This window comes from Xiphias gladius, chromosome 16, assembly GCF_016859285.1.
Source record: "Xiphias gladius isolate SHS-SW01 ecotype Sanya breed wild chromosome 16, ASM1685928v1, whole genome shotgun sequence".
Taxonomy (NCBI): Eukaryota; Metazoa; Chordata; class Actinopteri; order Istiophoriformes; family Xiphiidae; genus Xiphias; species Xiphias gladius.
This window is the reverse complement of record NC_053415.1, coordinates 23,389,230-23,407,876: the sequence shown is the minus strand read 5'-3', so window position 1 is coordinate 23,407,876 and position 18,647 is coordinate 23,389,230. Positions and strand designations below refer to the sequence as shown.

Sequence of the window (18,647 nt, the reverse complement as noted above, 5' to 3'; positions counted from 1 at the left end):
ACACTTAAAAATGTTTGTCCTGCTATACTTATCGAGACCTTCATTGACATTAGAGCTGCAATGATTAGTCAGGTAATTGATCAGTTGATTGAATGAAAATTAATTGGCAACTATTTTGATGATCTAACTATTTTGATGAACTAATTGTTTAAGTCATTTTTCAAGCAAAAAAGCCAAACACTTGATAACTGCACAATGTGAAATGTGAAAAATTGTTTCTTTTCTTAATTTTACATCGTTAAAAATTGAATATAATCGAGTTTAAGGCTGCTGGTCACATGATGACCATTTTCACCGTTTTCTAACGTTTTAGCAACCAAACAATGAATCAAGAAAATAATTGGCAGATTAATCGATAACAAAAATATTAACCTTACCCCTCAAAAATACATGCTGTATGTAAATTCAATCCTGAATTTATAGTCGCGGATCCAAGGGGTTAAGCTGTAATAAAACATGTGCCGTAGGTATCTACAGCTGGATTCCTGTTAACCCCTTGCTCCTGTCTTTCGAAGACAGTTTGAAGAAGAAATAACTGGCCAAAATGTCCTTGCTTTCCACAGATGTCTTCACTCTCAAGGTCTCAAAAACTCAGATCGGTCCTCGCCAAGTTGGCGAGACAGGATATTATATACTGTGAGATGATAGGAATTTGTCAAATTTGAGAGATTTTTCTAGATTTGTATGTTGGAAAAGTACCAACACTTAAGGGCAATATTGATGCATAAATGTGATACACTTTAATTTTCAATATTTGATTCACTAGAATAGAAAAAAAACAAGCACTCCATTGTGGTAAATTTATGTATGAATGGTTTCACGATTGAATTTCCAGAAAATGTACTCTATTATGATATATATAGCTGTTGTGATATAAAATTAAATACACTGGGATAGAAGCCCACACCTAGTCCTCACAAAGATAGAAGTACAAGCGCACATACGCCAAAGCGTTTCGTGTTTACCAAGTAAACACAATCAGTGCGGAGCACGGGGACTGATGAGGCTGCAGCAGAGGCCTGCAGGCAGACAGTAACCCAATCTGAGAGGCAGAAAGGCAGGGAGAGAGAGTGATGGTGGAAAAGAGCGAGCGAAAGACAATAAGTTGGAAGCACAGGCTTGATTTGAAAAAACAGAAAGATGAGCCTCTGAGCCCCCCGAGGTAACAGACACCAGGCTTTGTCTCCTTCTATAAATATCATTCCTCATTCTCCCTGCCTTTCTCTGTCTCCCACTCCCCTCCTCTCTCTTTCCATCCCTCCCTCTGGCTCGCTCTCATCTCCTCCTCCATTCTCTTTTTTTCTCCACTCTTTCCTTTGCCTCATTGTCTACCTATCGTTCTCCTCCATTTTCTCGCCATCATTACCTATTGCCCTTTGTCTTTTCTCCTCGGTTATATTCTCTCTCCTTAATAGGGCCTGGTATTGAACCGCAAAACTTCTTTGGCACCAACCAAAATGTGTCTGCAGTACGGTAGTATGATAGAATTTTATTGAATCTAAATCCACCATCGGATCGGCTTTTTTCAAATCCCTTATCAAATGTCTTTAGGTTTAGATTTCAACATTTCTAAGTAACTGAAGTTATAAATAAACAAACTCAGAGAATCAGTTGATCAGTTTTTTTGTTTTTGTTTTTTTTGATAAGACATCATCAGCAAAGCATATCTGTCATGAACGATGATATTAAAGTTGATCAGTCAGCCAGATTGTTTCACAAGAGAGGAAACACTACTTTGGTTTCGTTGAACTGCAAAAACATACAATCCACTCGTAATCATAGAGTGGAGTAGTATAGTCGTGTGTCTTCCTCTAACAAACAATCCTTAACTGTGCGCACACAGACTTGCAGAGAGCACAGTGATGTTTTAGAAAAGTACTTGAGAAATATGTGTTCATAAGATACCCTTTGATATAATATGCTGACAACGATGATTGTTTCTGCTTAGAAAAAAGGGAGATTTGTTAGCCTTGGGACTTGGCTAGTCTACAGGGTATAAACACTGTTTAGTACCTGAAGTTTGCACTGAATTAGAGCTGCAACAATTAGATTAGTTAGATAGATTAATCAGTGCGTCGAGCGAAAGAAAATTCATCTGCAACTATTTTTAGAATCGATAAATCTTTTCAGTTATTTCTCAAGCAAGTGACAAAGAATTTGATGGTTCCAGCTTCTCAAATATGAAGATTTGATCCTTTTCTTTGTCATATATAATATGAACTGGAATCTTGGTAAGAAAAAACAAGCAATTTGAAGACATCAGTCTCTGGTAAATTGTGATGAGGCTGTTTCATATTTTATGACATTTAATAGAATAAACAATTAGTGGATTAATCGAGAAAAGAATTGGCAGATTAATCGATAATGAAAATAATTACTGCTTGCAACCTATTATAAGTTTTTAAGTCATCTTTGCTTGTTCTTTGATCTTTGAGGTTTTCTCTCTCTTGTAATTTTGCCAAGTTAGAAAAATTTAATTTAGGCTACGTTCTTGTGTGGCTACTTGTTTTTAGACAACATTTGAACACGCACACAGAATGCTTTTTATTAAATGGAAAAAAAAAAGTTTTTGTAGCAAAACATGTTTATATTCCTCAAACATACACACATATATATATATATATAATATAGATATAGATAGATATAGATATATCTATATCTATAGAGATATAGATATAGATAGAGAGCTAGAGATATCTCTATATATATATAGATATATATAGATATAGAGAGAGATATATATATATATATAGCGATATACACACATAATATATGTGTGTGTGTGTGTGTGTGTATGTATACACGTGTGTGTGTGTGTGTGTGTGTGTGTATATATATATATACACACACACACATATATGTGTATATATGTATGTGTGTATGTGTGTGTGATTGTGTGTGTATATATATATATATACATATATACACACATATATACGTATATGTATGTGTATATATATATATGTGTATGTGTGTATGTGTATATATATGTGTGTATGTGTGTATATATATATATATACACATACATATATATATATATATATACACATACACACATATGTATATATATATATGTGTGTATGTGTATATATATATATATATATATGTGTGTATGTGTATGTATGTGTATATATATGTGTGTATGTGTGTGTATGTGTATATGTATATATACACATACATAATATCTCAGTCAATCAGCATTGATATTCTATTGACACTGAAACTCAGTAGTCGGCAAGTTTATCAAAATATTTCAAAAAACACCTAGCCCTACTCAGTTTTATTTTCCACACTCTTGGTCTACTGGTACTTTATTAGTATGAAGTAAAGTCCACTGCCAAAGCAAACAAAATAAAAACCGAATTAGCAACTTTGACAGTGGCGTAAAGAACAGCGACTAATGCTTCACTGATACCAAATCCATTGATTAATCAGTGTGCAAAATCTACTGTCATCTGATCTGCATTCTCAGCATGTTTCATATTGTTGTATCTTGTTCTCTCTCCTTCCATCCATCCCACTCCCCACATACTGACTGTCTCTCACACACACACACACACACACACACACACACACACACACACACACACACACACACACACACCCGCTGTGTATCTCTAACTATAGTCAGACTCAAGGCGACTGACATTACTGGCATCGCACAGATCATTCGCTGGTGCAGCTGCTTTTTCAGAGCTCACGCTGTTCAATCCTTTGGCCTTGCGCTACCTCTCCCACCCCTCCCTCTCTTTTTCTCTTGCTCACTCGCTCGTTGCCCCCCATCCCCCACCCCCCACCCCTCCCTTCTTCCTCCCCCGTCTTCTCGCTGAGCTGTTCCAGAGGATGACTTCACGCTCTGGAAGAGGGCAGCAGCAGCAGCAAAGACTATGGTGGCTACGCTACGTTAGCATCTGAGATCTCTTCCCAGCAGTGTGGCTTATGACCAGCGAGGCACCTCAGCTGGAGAGCAGAGAGAGAAGAGAGGAGGAGAGGGAGGAGGAGAAGGGCTACGAGAAAGAATTTGGGGGGAGGAAGTGAGAAGATTTGAGAGGAGGAGGAGGAAGAGGCGACAGGGAGAGGGAGGTTGAAAGTTTGATTGCTTCAGCGATGGGGCTGTGCGCTGGCATAGTGCATGGAGCTGGTGAAGAAGCAATCACTCTGGATTTAAGAGGATGACAATTCAAGTGACGGGAGAAGAGGAAGAAAGAGGAAAAGAGCTTGGGGACTGGCTGAGAAGAGAGCTGCAGCTCACAGGGGGAAGGCAGTGGGGCTCAAGGCGTCCACATAGTACCGTCAGTGGAAACACATGTTGCTGAGAGGCTGTGATGACTCGCAGTGCTTTTACTGCTGCTACCTTACGCTGTGTGTGTGTCTGTCTGTCTGTGTGCACAATTGGAAGCAACAATGCCTCTTCTCTTGTCGGAGTGTGACAATTCAGCACGGACAAACCCCCAAATCCCGCAACTGAACAGCAGCTCTTGACTGAGATGAGACTGAGTCCAACAGATCTTGTCCACAAGGAGCCGGATCTTTGCTCTCTGGGTTCGATTGAGGTGGTCTGTGGGCTCGGACGAGCTCAGTGATTGTTTGTTTGAGACCAGGGTCACATTGTCTGAAGACAGACGTGTTGAAAATCATTTCGCCATTTTGCTACGCCTCAGCTTACTGTGTGGTGGGTTACACCCGTGAGTATTAATCCAGCTGGGTGTCAGCTAATATGTTTTTTGAATGTGGTGACAGGAGGATGGAGCAGGTTCACCTTTTCATTCTTGGCCTACAACTTTTCTGTTTCAAAGTGATATTCTCTGCAGTACAGTTTAATTTAGATTGTCACTGACAGAAAGAATAAAAGTATATCACAGAAGTATCTGGGCAAAATCAAAATGATAGATTAGACGTCCTTCCCACACTGTATGTAGGTGATCCAGATCACTTTTCTCTTTTGAGAAATGTCACATGAACAGGCAGGAGACAAATCCCTGCTCGTGTCAGGGTATCTGCATGTCTTGAGGTCTTTAGCAGAGAATGCAGTTCCCTCAAATAAAGGCCTTAGAAGCTAATAAAAAGTCTTTAATTTGTTTTACAAAGCTCTTGAATACTTTTCCTACTCGCCAGAGACAGTAACGCTGGTTCTAGCTGTTTTTGTACGCCGTTGTGGGCAGTCGGGAGATTTTATACTTCTATAAACTAAAAGTAACTCTGGTGCATACAGGAGGATGTTAAATTATTTTTTGTTGAGTTTCAGGCAAAACCGTCGGCAAACACTGTCACTATTATTTTTAATTATTGTTATATAATATTGACAATAAAGTAAGTAAACTCATACTCTTAAATATGTAACTGCAGGCCGTATTGTCCCTACCGGTACCGTCATTCTTTGACTGGTATGACTGTGAAAACTCTATTAAATTGCAGGCTATGTGGTATTAAAAAGGTCTTGATACGTCTTATATTTAATGTGGTGTGAGCCCTGCAGGGGTTTTTTTTTTTTTTTTTTTAATGCAGGTATTAGAAGCAAAGAGCCCAGGTTGGTCGCTTATGATAAGGAAAGTATTATTGGTGGTAACTACAGTCGATCACCATCGGTACGACAAAACTTAAATGATGAAGGATAATTTCCATGATCTGCATGGCCGTTAATGTCTCCATAACGTACAATAATGTAATGTCGTATGCCATGTTATTTGAGGTGAATCTGCACCTGGATTTTAAGCAAGTCGATACAAATGGATTTGTCCAAAGTTTAGACATAAACACAAAATTATATCCCTATCACTGAATTCAAATTCAGAATCGGTAATCTGCACGTCCTTAAAAATTCAAAATATAAATTGAGTCTTTGACACCATAAGGCCGATTCAACACTGATGTTGATTTTTGAAAATGCTACGTGAAGCAGAGTTTGATATATTGGTACACTGAAAAATAGACCCGGGGATCCAAGGAGACAGGTTTAAACAACCTCACGTGCTGAATAGGTTGGCTAAGCCTGACCTCTGACCTCCCTGTGGAGCTATCATAGATGTTTTGTCAGACCATATACGCCAAGGCTGTCACCATTTTCAAAAAAAGCATCCCAGTGGATGTTTGTGCTTATTCTCCTGTAATCTATAAACAAATCCTCTGTTTAACCTCAGCCCTATAATTTCCTTTCAGCTGATGTAAGTATTTTCACAGCAGAATTTTTTTTTTTTTTTTTTTTTTTTTTGCATTAGCATTTCAGGAGTTTAAAGCTTCTGCAGTTGACTTTTATTTAAGTCTCTCTGGGTGATAATGTCATCTAGATGCCTTGCAGTCATGCGGGTACATGAAAGGTTTGAGACACTCACTCAAGCTCAATGTAGCTTTCCCTCCTCGTTAAACAAAGAAATGGGGAGAGCTGAAGAAAGCTCCGTTTTTTTTTTCTTTTTCCATCCTCGTTGTCTCTTTATGTTGCAGGTGGGCAAGAAGACAAGACTGAAACGATCTGTGCTTTTTCAGTCATTAGTTAAATGTGACACAGAGCAGGAGTTTTCCACATATTTTTAGTCTGTCTGTTTTCCAGTGCGCTTATTTCCACTAAAATTCAGATATCCGTTCATGGTGGACTTGAGGATCCAGAAAATGTACCCTTTACTTGATAAGAGTCCTCTTTCACACTTTGTGTTCTTTTTGTTTTGGTGTTTACGAAATGAAACGCCTGAAATTTCTTCCCCTCTCATTTTCAGGTACATAGGAAGATTCGGGAGGACTCGGACATGGCCCAGGACTCGCTGCAGTGCCTGGCCCAGCTGGCCTCCATGCATGGGCCCATCTTCCCCGACGAGAGCGCCCAGGTCTCCTACCTGGCTCACCTGGTGGAGGGCCTGCTGAGCATGATCAACGGGTAGGTGTCACTGTGCTGGAAAAATCTAACAGTATTCATCCTAGTAACACTATTAATAGTAGTTCAAGTGCTGGCCTTGGGGTAGTTACTAGAGCTGGAATAGTAGCATAAACTTGTTGGAAAAAATGTTTTACAAGTTGTGTATAGGGAAGGGGTTCGATAGCATTTTATCAAATCTGAATCCAATTCCGTAACCAAATCCCTTTTTTTGGATCTTTAAGAAGTTTGTTTGGTGGGGATTGAAGATATTTGCTGGTTAAAAAAATTTACTGTTTTGTGTAACAAAAAATATAACCAATTACCAGACCAGAACAACACCGACACTAATAGAAACTCGGGTAATGAACTATCAAACCTGAACCGCTGAGACTCTACTGTGCTGAGGGGTTGAAGGAATTTGACCACATATTTAGTCTCTGTTCTTCGACATTCATTAACCCTGTTCTCAGTCATTTTTTGCAGAAACAACCAAATAAAGGAAACGAATGCTTACAGCAGGGACCTGTTCGATTTCACATGTAAATCCCCTTAGTAGAGCATCTTACATTTTTTTTTTTTTTTTTTTTTTCAAAGCAGTAGAATTTTTCCAGTTGATACTGCACGACCTTCAAGTCATTTCCACTACACTGACAGGCTAGGCTTCAGAAACAACAGATGGAACTAATTCAGACTTGCCATTTGAAAGTGGCTCCCCAAGGGATTCAGGGTCTATTAGAAACCAACTGTACTACACTAAATTAGCTTTCCCTTTTCTAAATGATTCTTAACGTGCAGAGATGTGATGGAAAAAATGTTTTAAAAAAAAAAGTTCCGGCGATTTAAAAATCATGTGAATGCAAAGTAACTAACTTTGACTCAACTTAGAAAATATTTTGGCTCTTTTAATGAGGTTAATGTCTGTAAAAGCCATTTTCCTTCTTTGATTTCCCTCCTTAAATCTATAGCAATCACACTGACGGAGTTGTAGGAGCAGATTAGTCAAAAAAAACAAACAATCGTCTTAAATCTTTGAGACAGCTCAGACATGGATTGTGTAATAACGCTGCAACTCTTTAATGTTTGTTTTTTTTTTTTTGTTGTTTTTTTTAAACCTCAATTTTTCATTTCATCCAAAAAGCAGGATCAATGAGCAGTAAGTTAATGTTACCTTATCCTTGGCTACAGTCTCAGTAGGTGTCTTATCTTCCTCCGGTTATCTCAAGGATTTCATGTTTCTTAAATTCGAAGACTCAACAAGTGATGGGGGCCAACATCAGCAGGACTGTGACTCATACTGTGCCATTTCTGCTTTATTTACAGGAAGTAATTGCTTGTTGAGTCTGTTTTTAATCTCCTCTGATTCTAGCATCTGCACATTCTATTGGAAACTGGCTGGGGTGGGAAGAGTTTGTCTTCCAGTTTGGTAACAAATGGAATTAGCCAGGGACTTATGTTTCCCAGTTGCCTCTAAAACCAAAGTTTATGTGAAAGTGGATAAAATTATGCATTTTATTCTTCTCACACAGGCATTTTTTTTCAACCAGAGAGGGAAAAAAAAATAACACCAGCTCAATCACTCATACACTGGTAAATACTGAGTGTGGTTGTTTTAAGTGTAACAGTTCTACAATTGTTTAGTAGTTCTCCTCTAATCTAATATAGAGCAGCCTGACCCTGATGATGAAACTGATGTGGACTGTTTCCCAATTCCACCTGGAGGCTCTGCAGAATTTAATGAACCTGAATCTAATTGAAACCCTTTCAGAATAACTCTCACTACAATTTTAAAACTATATTTTCTCTTCAAATAACCCGTCATTTAGTGGAGTAGATGTCATCTGGTAAATGTGAATTCTTAAAGATACGTCTGCTTTCACAGATTTTCCTGTACCTTTTTATATCATGCTAGCCATCTCTGGTTAGACTATTGTAAGCGAATTTGCAAATCAATAAGAATGACTCCTTTGTGTCAATATTGGATATTTCTTTAATGATTTTTGCATCAGTGGGATGAAGATTTGCTGCAGTAGACATTCTCATCTGTCTTTTTCTATTTATTATTTCTCAATCGATTTTCCAGAATATTGACTATATTGTGATACATATTGAAATCACAGTATAAAATTGCATACTGTATACTATAAATCCGTATTATACACTTAGTATCAGTTAAGTGATATGGTAAAACAGTTATTTATAGAGCATATTCAAAAAAATGTTGACCAAAGTGTTTTTACAGAGGTGTTAAAAATAAAGATATAAAATGTAAAATGAAAAAAATACACACAAATGTAAGTAAGTAGCAAACTAGACTTTATTTATATGGCACCTTTTCTAGATCAGACGTCACAAAGTGCGTCACAATAAAAGACAAGCAAGACTTTTCTTATTGCCAGAGTAAGCCATCATTTTTAATAATATTTTTTTCCAGATATTCTAATAAAGGGGGAAAATACCCCAACATACGAATATAGAGGCTGAGACCTGGGCAGAAGGGAACTTGCATCAGAGCTTTCGTTAATGTGTGTTCAGCCTCAGGTGAGGATTCGAGGCTCTAATCTAACTGTATTTTTAGCTGGTGATATTGTGAAACCGGCTGGTGAATTTTGGCCTGTAGACGAAAAACAAAAAAAACAACAACAAAAAAAGTTAGCTCCTGCCCTTATTTCAGCATTGCTGTGTCTTCATTACTCTTAAAACAGCAGATGCATCAAAATGCCAATATATTTCCACTAGAATAAATTGTGTGTACTCCGTTGTTCAGCTCAATTGATTTTGCTGAAAATCCCTTTACTAAGCGGTACTGAACATGGGTGTTAGAGCAAAGGCAATAAAGGGTTTTCATCCCTTAAGCTCAGCTCAAAGCCAATTTTTCCTTCATATTTTTTCAGCCTTTCTACCATAGCTGTTCCCCGTCACATTCTGCAGAGGTGTCATTTTGGACCTATGAGTCAAGAGACGGTAATCAGAGCTTCCAATCACACGTAAGCCTTTGTCCATCAGAAATAAATCTAACACTCTATTTTGACTCAACTGGCCTGCTTCAGAGGAGTCGTTACCAAAGTGACCTACAGACTGTATTTTTTACCTTTAGAATAAATGAGGCCACACAGAACACATAGGGCCCCCCCCCCCCCGTGACTCCAAATACGGTCAGTCGAATTTATTGATCAGTTTACATAAGTTTCTCTCAAGGGGATTCATAACTGACACTGTTTTACTGGCATTACGTTTGGATTGGTGTGGGCAGGTGTTTGACGTTAAAGAAGCCACAGGGTCCCCTCAGTCTGCGATTCCTCTGTCGTCGCCTTGTTAGCAGAGGGCATGTGAAGTGATAGAGCTTATGATCTTGTCCTGAGAAATATTAGGAGTTGCGTTAGCCGGTCTCACAGGCAGCTGTTTGGAGGCTATTGATTGTTCCTGCATTGTGTGGTGCAGGGAGTCAGAGTGTGCTTTGGGGTTCTGGAAGATGCATTAAAAGAGATTACTGCTCTTTTTTTAGTAGCAGGGTGAGGCTGCAGTTACGTAGTTAAGAAAGGTTAAGAAAGAGGACGTATTTTAGACTGAGGCGCCAGTTTGATTCCTATAACTGCTTAAAAAATATGAAGAAGGGAAAAGCAACGCCTAAGTGCAGTAGAACGAAGCATTTCCCCCCAGTTGTTCCTGTCTTTATTTTTTCACTCATGGATTATTTACCTGATTAATCATTTATGTCAGAAAAATGTCAGTAAGTAATGTCAGTAAGTCACGCTTTCTTAAAGCCCAAGGTGACGTCTTCAAAGTCTTGTTTTGTTCGACCAGCAGTCCAAAGCCCAGAGACACTCAGTTTATTGTGATATAAAACAGAGAGAGATAGCAGAGCCACACAATGAAGTAGATGTAACCAAAGAATATTCAGAGTTTTAGTTAGATAAAATGATATAAAGATAAATTGATTGATTTATTGATTGATTGATGGACTAGTCGGCTGATTGTTTCAGCTCTAGTCTCTACTACACAAGAATCTGTGATCTAACACCCTGCTGAGAAATAAAACAAACTTGGGGGCATGTCACCTTGTACAGGAGTTACTATGTCATACTGCACCAATAATTGTCTGGTGCTTTCTCTCAAATGTTTTGGTTCACTTTAATTCTCAATTGAGCGATTTTTAATGCAGATTTTATGAGAACTTGACTGAACCGTACAGTTAGGGCCATAAATATGTGGACGGCGACACAATTTTTGTAACTTTTCCTCTGTATACCACCATGATGGATTTGAAACGAAGCCATGTGATTGACGTGAAGACTTTCAGCTTTAATTCAAGGTGTTTAACAAAAATACCACATAAACCATTTAGGAATTACAGCCATTTTTATACATTGTCCCTAATTTTCAGAGACTCAAAAGAAATTTGACAATTGATCAGTTGCATGGCCAGGTGTGGCCTGTAATGTCGTTATTTCATAAAATATTAAGCACATGAAAGGTCCGGAGTCAATTCCAAATGTTGAATTTTCATTAACTGTTCACGGTGGTCCAAAGAGCTGTCGATGCAAATGAAATCTAAAAAAGCCTGCCCAGTTGTGGAACAGGATTCTTTGGACAGATGAAACCAAGATGAACTTGTAACAGATTGATGGGAAGAGAAGAGTATGGAGAAAGAAAGGAACGGCTCATGATCCAAACCATACCACATCATCTGTCAAACATGGTGGAGGCAGTGTTATGGCTGCCAATGGAACTGGGTCACCGGTGTTTATTGATGATTTTGATTGTTGACAGAAGTAGCAGGATGAGTTCTGAATTGCACAGGTCTTTACAATCTGCTCAGATTCAGCCAAATGCTGCAAAACTGACATGATGTTGCCTCACAGTACAGATGGATAATGACCCAAAGCATACTGAGAAAGCAGCCCAGGAACTTCTCAAGGCAAAGTATTGGAGTACTCTTCACCTGACCTCAACCCACCTGAGCATGCTTTTCACATACTGAAGACAGAACAAGACAAAACTGAGAGCAGAAAGACCCACAAACAGGCAGCAGCTGAAGGCGGCTGCAGTAAAGGCCTGGCAAAGCACCCCAAGGGAGGAAACTCAGCACTTGGTGAAGTCATGGGTTCCAGACTTCAGCCAGTCATTGACTGCAAAGGATTTTCATCCGAGTGTTAAAATGACTCCTTAAATTTATAATTATGTTGGTTTGTCCAATTATTTTTGAGTCTCTGAAAACGAGGGACTATGTGTAAAAATGGCTGTAATTCCTAAACGGGTAATGCACAGTTTTTGTCAAACTCTTGACTATAAGCTGAAAATCTACACGTCAAATTCTTTGAAAACATCAGGTGCGTCTTTACTCTCAGCACGCTAACCTCCAGGCTGGTTCAACCTTGGATTTTAACCTTGCACACATATATATATATATATATATTTTTTCTTCAACTTTGAGCCGCTTTTGATTTCATATCTTCACAAACCTTCAACAGATTAAGTGTCTCACATCAACTCCTTTTGCTCTCCTGATAAATCACCTACAAGGTTCATGGGAATTATAGGCCCACAGCAGCAAAATTTAGGCTGATGACACTCACCTATATATCCCTTTCAGTCCTAAAGACGCTGGCAGCCAGATTACCTCAACAATTACATGTTAGAAGTCTCATCGTTTTTTCCGCCTTTATGAGGATAAAATGGATTGCCCCTAACCTGCTTTTTTTTTTTTTTTTTTTTTTTTTTTTACCTAATTTGCCACCATGGCCCATAAACCTTTAAATAAACCAACATTTAAACTACTCTAGAACCTCTTTGTCCTCCTCAAAGCAACTCTTTAACTGGCTCTCATACATTGAATTTATTGTGAATGTTTAATGTTTTTTTTTTTTAAATTAGAGCTAGGTTTCGTTTGAATTTTTTCAAATCATATGATTCTTGAGTTTCTACCAAAACAATTATTACTGGGGGCAATTGAAAGTTCCAGATACTTGATGCTACAGACACATTTGTACCAAAAGAGTACAGAGTTTCTTGTTCTGTAGTCAATGCATAAGCATTTTGTAACTGTCAATAAAAGTGGTATAGAAAACAATGATACCCTAATAGAGCTTTCTATTGGAAATAGTGGTGTTTATGGGAAAGCTCTGTGTGAATATTAGAGACCTAGAGAGAGAGAGAGAGAGAGAGATGATTATCTAGGGCCAATAAGTACAGTAGAAGTATTTTATGTTCATTTGTGGGTGTGTCTGTAGTCAGTGTGGTTCTGATCTGAATTAAGGGGCCACGCTCTCATATATAAATAACTCAGACATACACATATTTAAGTGTGCACACCAGCTCGCTGTTGGATCACGTGATTCAGTGAGTAGGGGTCTCTCTCTCTCTCTCTCTCTTTCTCCCCTTCTCACGGACTCTCACTCACTCCCTCTCTCTTCCCTCGTCTCCTGCTCTGTCTGTAATCACCTATTCTTGGAGCTTTTTTCCAATTGCCTCATCGGAAAACCATGCGGAGAGGGATGGCCGATCTACAGTGATTGAACAGTTCTGTTCGCAATTTAACTCCATCTGATAGGGGTTAGCTAGGCCTCACGCACAATGTTCCCCTCTAACTGGGACTGACTGTGGAGAGGTGTGTCACTTCAAATACAAATTCAAGATTAAGACTTTTGTTACTTTGGTGCAGTAAAGGCAACTCAAAAAAGACGAAAATACACAGAAAACTTCAGAGTTGGCGTTGGCTTTTGTTGAGGGGGTTGAGAGAGAGTTTCCCTGCAGGCGTATTTAGACTTTGATTTTATTAACTAAGCAGAAGTGTGGAAGATTCCTCGAGGCAGACGCTGTGACCGTTTGAACAGGTTTGCAGTATATGCATTGTAGAAGAACCTTTAGCATGTTTGGTTTAGCTTCAGGCTAAGTAGAGAGGCTGTCGCTCATGAGAGCCTGACTGATAATTTCAGCAGCCTGATGTTATCGGTCGAGTTTTAGCGTATCGCAGATGTATTGGTATCAGCGTATATGTTGACTGATTTGACCTGAAAAAACAAAAACAAAAAAACCAAGAAACTTCAGTACAGAATTGATAAATACATTTAGAGTTGTTTAGAAACAGTGCGTTCAGCATCTTAAGTGTCAAATTTTTGTAACTGGAACTCTCAAATATCAGTATCATTAAGTTCAAAGCAGGCTTCAAAATTAGGGATAAAATGAGAATTCTTTTTGAGAGAATGAGAGAACGTTTTTGGGAAGCAATTTTTCATTAATGTTACTGCCTATGCAATGTTCTTTTGCCTATAACAGTGTGATGGGTGTGGTGATGTGAGATATTTGTTTGGTCTCGGAAAGCAATTTTCTGGTAGTTTATTTGGCCTTGATAGCTTAATTACAGGATAATGTATTTTGCGGTAAAGGGATTGTAAAAAAAAAAAAAAAAAAAAATGGGTAGAAATTCTGTTGTATTGCTACTATGGAGACACTTTGTGAGGTATGTTTTTGAATTGGAAAATTCCACAAGTTCTTTGATAAAGTCCAAGGCTTTTCCATGTTCTCACCCCCCCAGTCCCCATCCCCTCCCCCAAATTTTGCTCCTCTTCCATCTCTGTCACACATCGAACCTCTGCCTGCTCATAGTGTTATCATGTGGTGTAACGCAGTCCAGTCATATGCTGACGCCTCTTTTCTGAGAGGTTCAGAATGCTTAGTTGTTTCAAATACGGAAGAATTGCTCAGAACGAGATTTCACAGAGAAATTAATGGCAGGTTGGGGGTAATATGATTAACTGGGCAGACTTAAGGGTGATTCAGACTGAAATGAAGCAACAAATTTTTCACAAATGTTCCATGGGCTCCAGAGTATAAGACTGACTTTCGATGATCCCCTGACGTTTTCTCTACCACTAACATCAGGTCAAAATTTAAATTTGTCCAGCTTGATTTATGACCAGATACCTGCAAAATGACATTCCCATCAGCCTCAGCTGTACTGTGTTTGCATGTTAGCATTGTCGTCCCGAGCAATAAGCTCAAAGCACCGCTTTGCACAAGTAGAGTGTCACAGAGCTGATAGCGAGGCTGTAAACTCTTAGTCTTGTTAGACAGTATTTGACACCTAATAAAATGCTCTATGTGAACTTTGTGCCTTTTAATTGTTTTAAAAAGATGGCTGCCTTACTTCTTCCCGTATTCCTCATTGTCCCTTCACATTGATTGTACAGGAGCTGCGGTCAGATTTGTCCAGATGGTGCAGAATTCAGATTAAAAGCCACTTTCATATCTGGTTTTTAAATTCATCAACAAATGAGAAAAGTATGATTTTTAGCGTGTCCATATCTGTCACTTCCTGCTTCACGATATGATCTAATGATAAAAGTCTCTTTAAAATGAGAAGTGCAATTGCAGCCATTCTTTTTCCCATCCCTTACTCTGTGCGCTGTACTATGAGGCAGAAATACCGTAAAAATAACCTCAGATGCAGCTGTGGAAAACTGTTCAGGGGTCAAGTTGCCCACGAGTTTTGGTTAAGGATCAACTTTCATGCCTGTTTCCAAACCTCAGTCACCAGCGGGTAAACTGGAAAGTGACCCCAGTTTAGCCTCAGCCTCACCGGGAGAGTGGAAACTGTCCTTCCGCAGGCCAAAGCACGGGTTTGGATTGAAAATGGAAATGAGGGAGTTTGAACTTTCTTAACCTTTTCTACCAAGAGAAGGAAATTGATTTTTACAGCAGATGGATTCTAAAATTCACATCACTGTTTTATTAACACAGTACATACTGTAAAGTGTTTTCATTTGGCTGGTGGATATTTTTTTTTTTTTTTTTTTCCCCCCCTCACCCTGATTCTCCCAATAGCAGTGATCATTTTATTGATTAAAAGTCTACTATATGAAGTATTTTGGAGCTCTTTTCATTTATTTCAGGATCAGGAGGGTTTCAGATCTTATCTTTGGATCACATTTTATTATCTGCATTCCCAGGATTGAGATCGAGGACTCGGAGGCAGTGGGCATCTCCAATATCATCTCCAATCTGATCACCATGTTCCCTCGAAGTATTTTAACAGCGCTGCCCAGCGATCTCTTCACCTCCTTCATCAACTGCCTCACGTTGCTCACCTGCTCGTTTGGACGCAGTGCTGCCCTTGAAGAGGTGGTGAGTAATAACACTTTGATCTGCCTCCCATGGCTCACATCATATTCATTGCATTTGGTCATATCGCGTTACATTTAGGTACATCTTGGAGCACAAACACAGAGGTGTTGGAGTTGTATAACCAGATCACAAGCCCTGAGATACTGTTGGCTCGAAATACTGTGACATTTGGAGTCACAAAAATTGCAGCGTCTGTGATTTTTTGCAGCTGCATTTTTAAAACTGCAGCAACTAACCATTCTTGCTTTCTGATCACAATTGAAATTTGATTTCATTTGAGGGAAATAAAAGGACATTTGATTTCATTTGTGATTTTGCAGTGCAGGATTTTTTGGTTGTTTTTTTTGTTTTGTTTGAATCTTGAAGAAGTGAAATTATCCCCTAATTCACAAGAAAAAAAGCAAAGGTTACAGGAAAGTCTTAATATAATAAGCATAACTTTGTGTAGCAGAAAAATGTTTTTTTTATCCATGCCTATCCTGCTAATCACCTCGTGACCTGTCAGATTTACCTTCGCAACCCCGACGTTGGGAACCACTGGCCAAGCTGTTGGTGTTGTTCACGAGCTTCTGACTTTGATTATAGATGCTGCAGATGGCCATTGTTGACTCTATGTTCATTTATTGCACAGGTATATTAATTAAGAGGAGGTGATCTTACGGTGGGTGTGCTCGACATCTGCTGCATGTAGAATCCCTAGTCCACGTCACATTTTAGGCCACAGTCCAACATCTGTTTTGGGGCAGTGACCATGGCTCACCAATGTGAATTTTTCTGTTTGTGAAACGTGCATGTACGACACAAATGATGGAAAAAGGAGAGTGTAATGTCATTTATGGACAGATATCGATTGGTCGTAGGCTTCGGTTTTTGATGATCATTTTTGAGCTGCAACGATTAGTCGATTAATCCATCAGTTGATCAACAGAAAATTAATCAGCAACTATTTATGATGATCGAATAACTGTTTGTCATTTTTCAAGCAGAAATGCCAAAAACTTTCTGATTCGAGCTTCTTCTCAAATGTGAGGATCTGTTGCTTTTCTTTGTCATACATGAGCATTCGTGGTCTAACAACGAAATCTCTGAAAGCGTCGCTCTGAGTTTTGGGAAATTTCAATGGGCGTTTTTCACTGTTTTCTGACATTTTATTGACATAATTATTAATTAAGAAAAATAATCAGCAGGTTTATTGATAATGAAAATAATCATTAATTGCAGCCCTACCTCAATCGGCCCCCTCCATCTGGGTGAACTAGGCTCAATTCGTTTCATTAGCTTTTGGTTTTTATTTCATACTAGGGAATTCTTGCACGTCCAACTGAATCTCTTGCCAACAGCCAATGAGGCGAATGAGGCGAATAGTCTAATAATGAAAATCATTGACATTGTTTTGCTAACGTGCATTGGCTCTCTTTTCCCTCAGCTGGACAAGGACGACATGGTTTACATGGAGGCCTACGACAAGCTGCTGGAGTCCTGGCTAACGCTCGTCCAGGACGAGGAGCATTTTCCTCGTGGCTGCTTCGTCCAGCCGGCGATCCAGGTCTTCAACTCGTATATCCAGTGTCATTTGGCTGCTCCTGACGGCACACGCAATCTGGTATGACTCTGCCTTCATCTGTTTTAACAGCTGTGTTCCACTGCATTTTTTTTAATGATCCACCGTATTTAGTCAAGTCCGTTTCAAAAAGTTGAGAGAAGACAAAGATTTGTCTGATCCTGGATCTGCTCAGGCCTAACAGAGGATATTTATACATTCTTTATTTTGCCGTTTTAGTGTACATTTTAATCGTGTTTTCAGATCGACGTAGCGCGTCGGTCAATCGCGATCCTTCTCCAGGTTAACTTACGTTTTCTTTCTCATTCGTAAAACCCTGAACCACGCTCACCTCCCCACCCTCAGTCAGTGAATGGCATATCGTCTCATGAGGAGGAAGAGATCAATGAGCTGCAGGAAGATGACAGGGAGCTTTTCTCAGATCAGCTGTCCAGCATTGGCATGCTGGGGCGTGTGGCTGCTGACCACTGTATTCCCCTCCTCACAAGGTAAATGTATAACAACTTACCAGGTACTTCATATACTTTCTTGCTCTCCATTAAATCCTCCTGTTAAATTCTTCTATAAAGTTATTTTTAAATGGTTTTTTTTGGATGTACTATGAAAATACATGGGAACAGATCAGATTTCCACAACAGAAAAGGTTTTTGTGACATAAGGCATTTCCTCACTGACTCAAAAGTGCAGCAAAAATTAATGTGGCAAAGCTACAATCGATAACTACAGTTTAAGTTAATCTCAGAATATTTGAGCTTTTTTATAAAATCCGCGTCCATCACTGGGGATTTGGTCTGATCTTGACCGTTGGAGTTGTTGGTATCCATGCTGACTTTTGTCTTTTGACGTCGTCCTGCAGCCTGCTGGAGGACCGGGTGACACGGCTGCACGGTCAACTCCAGAGGACACAGCAGCACCTCATGGCCTCATCCGACCCCGGATCAGTGGACCGCAAAGTCCTGGATGACCTCTACGAGGACATCCACTGGCTCATACTGGTCTCAGGTCAGCAGTGGCAATACAATATAATGAAAACCTATAGACACTTCTCTTATTTCAAAAAAAAAAAAAAAAAAAAAATCACTATATACATATATGCATTTTAACTTGACTTGCAGATAAGTA

The 18,647-nt window shown here is 39.1% G+C and overlaps 1 protein-coding gene across 1 annotated transcript in view; it reads left to right on the top strand.

Moving 5' to 3' along the window:
- Positions 1-18,647, top strand: part of xpo4 (exportin 4) — a 64,780-nt gene that overhangs the window by 28,801 nt on the left and 17,332 nt on the right. Inside the window, exons 8-12 of the mRNA XM_040148063.1 lie at positions 6,708-6,865; positions 15,790-15,964; positions 17,391-17,567; positions 17,871-18,013; positions 18,382-18,527. Coding sequence (XP_040003997.1) covers positions 6,708-6,865; positions 15,790-15,964; positions 17,391-17,567; positions 17,871-18,013; positions 18,382-18,527 — 799 coding nt within the window. The remainder of the gene's footprint in view (positions 1-6,707; positions 6,866-15,789; positions 15,965-17,390; positions 17,568-17,870; positions 18,014-18,381; positions 18,528-18,647) is intronic.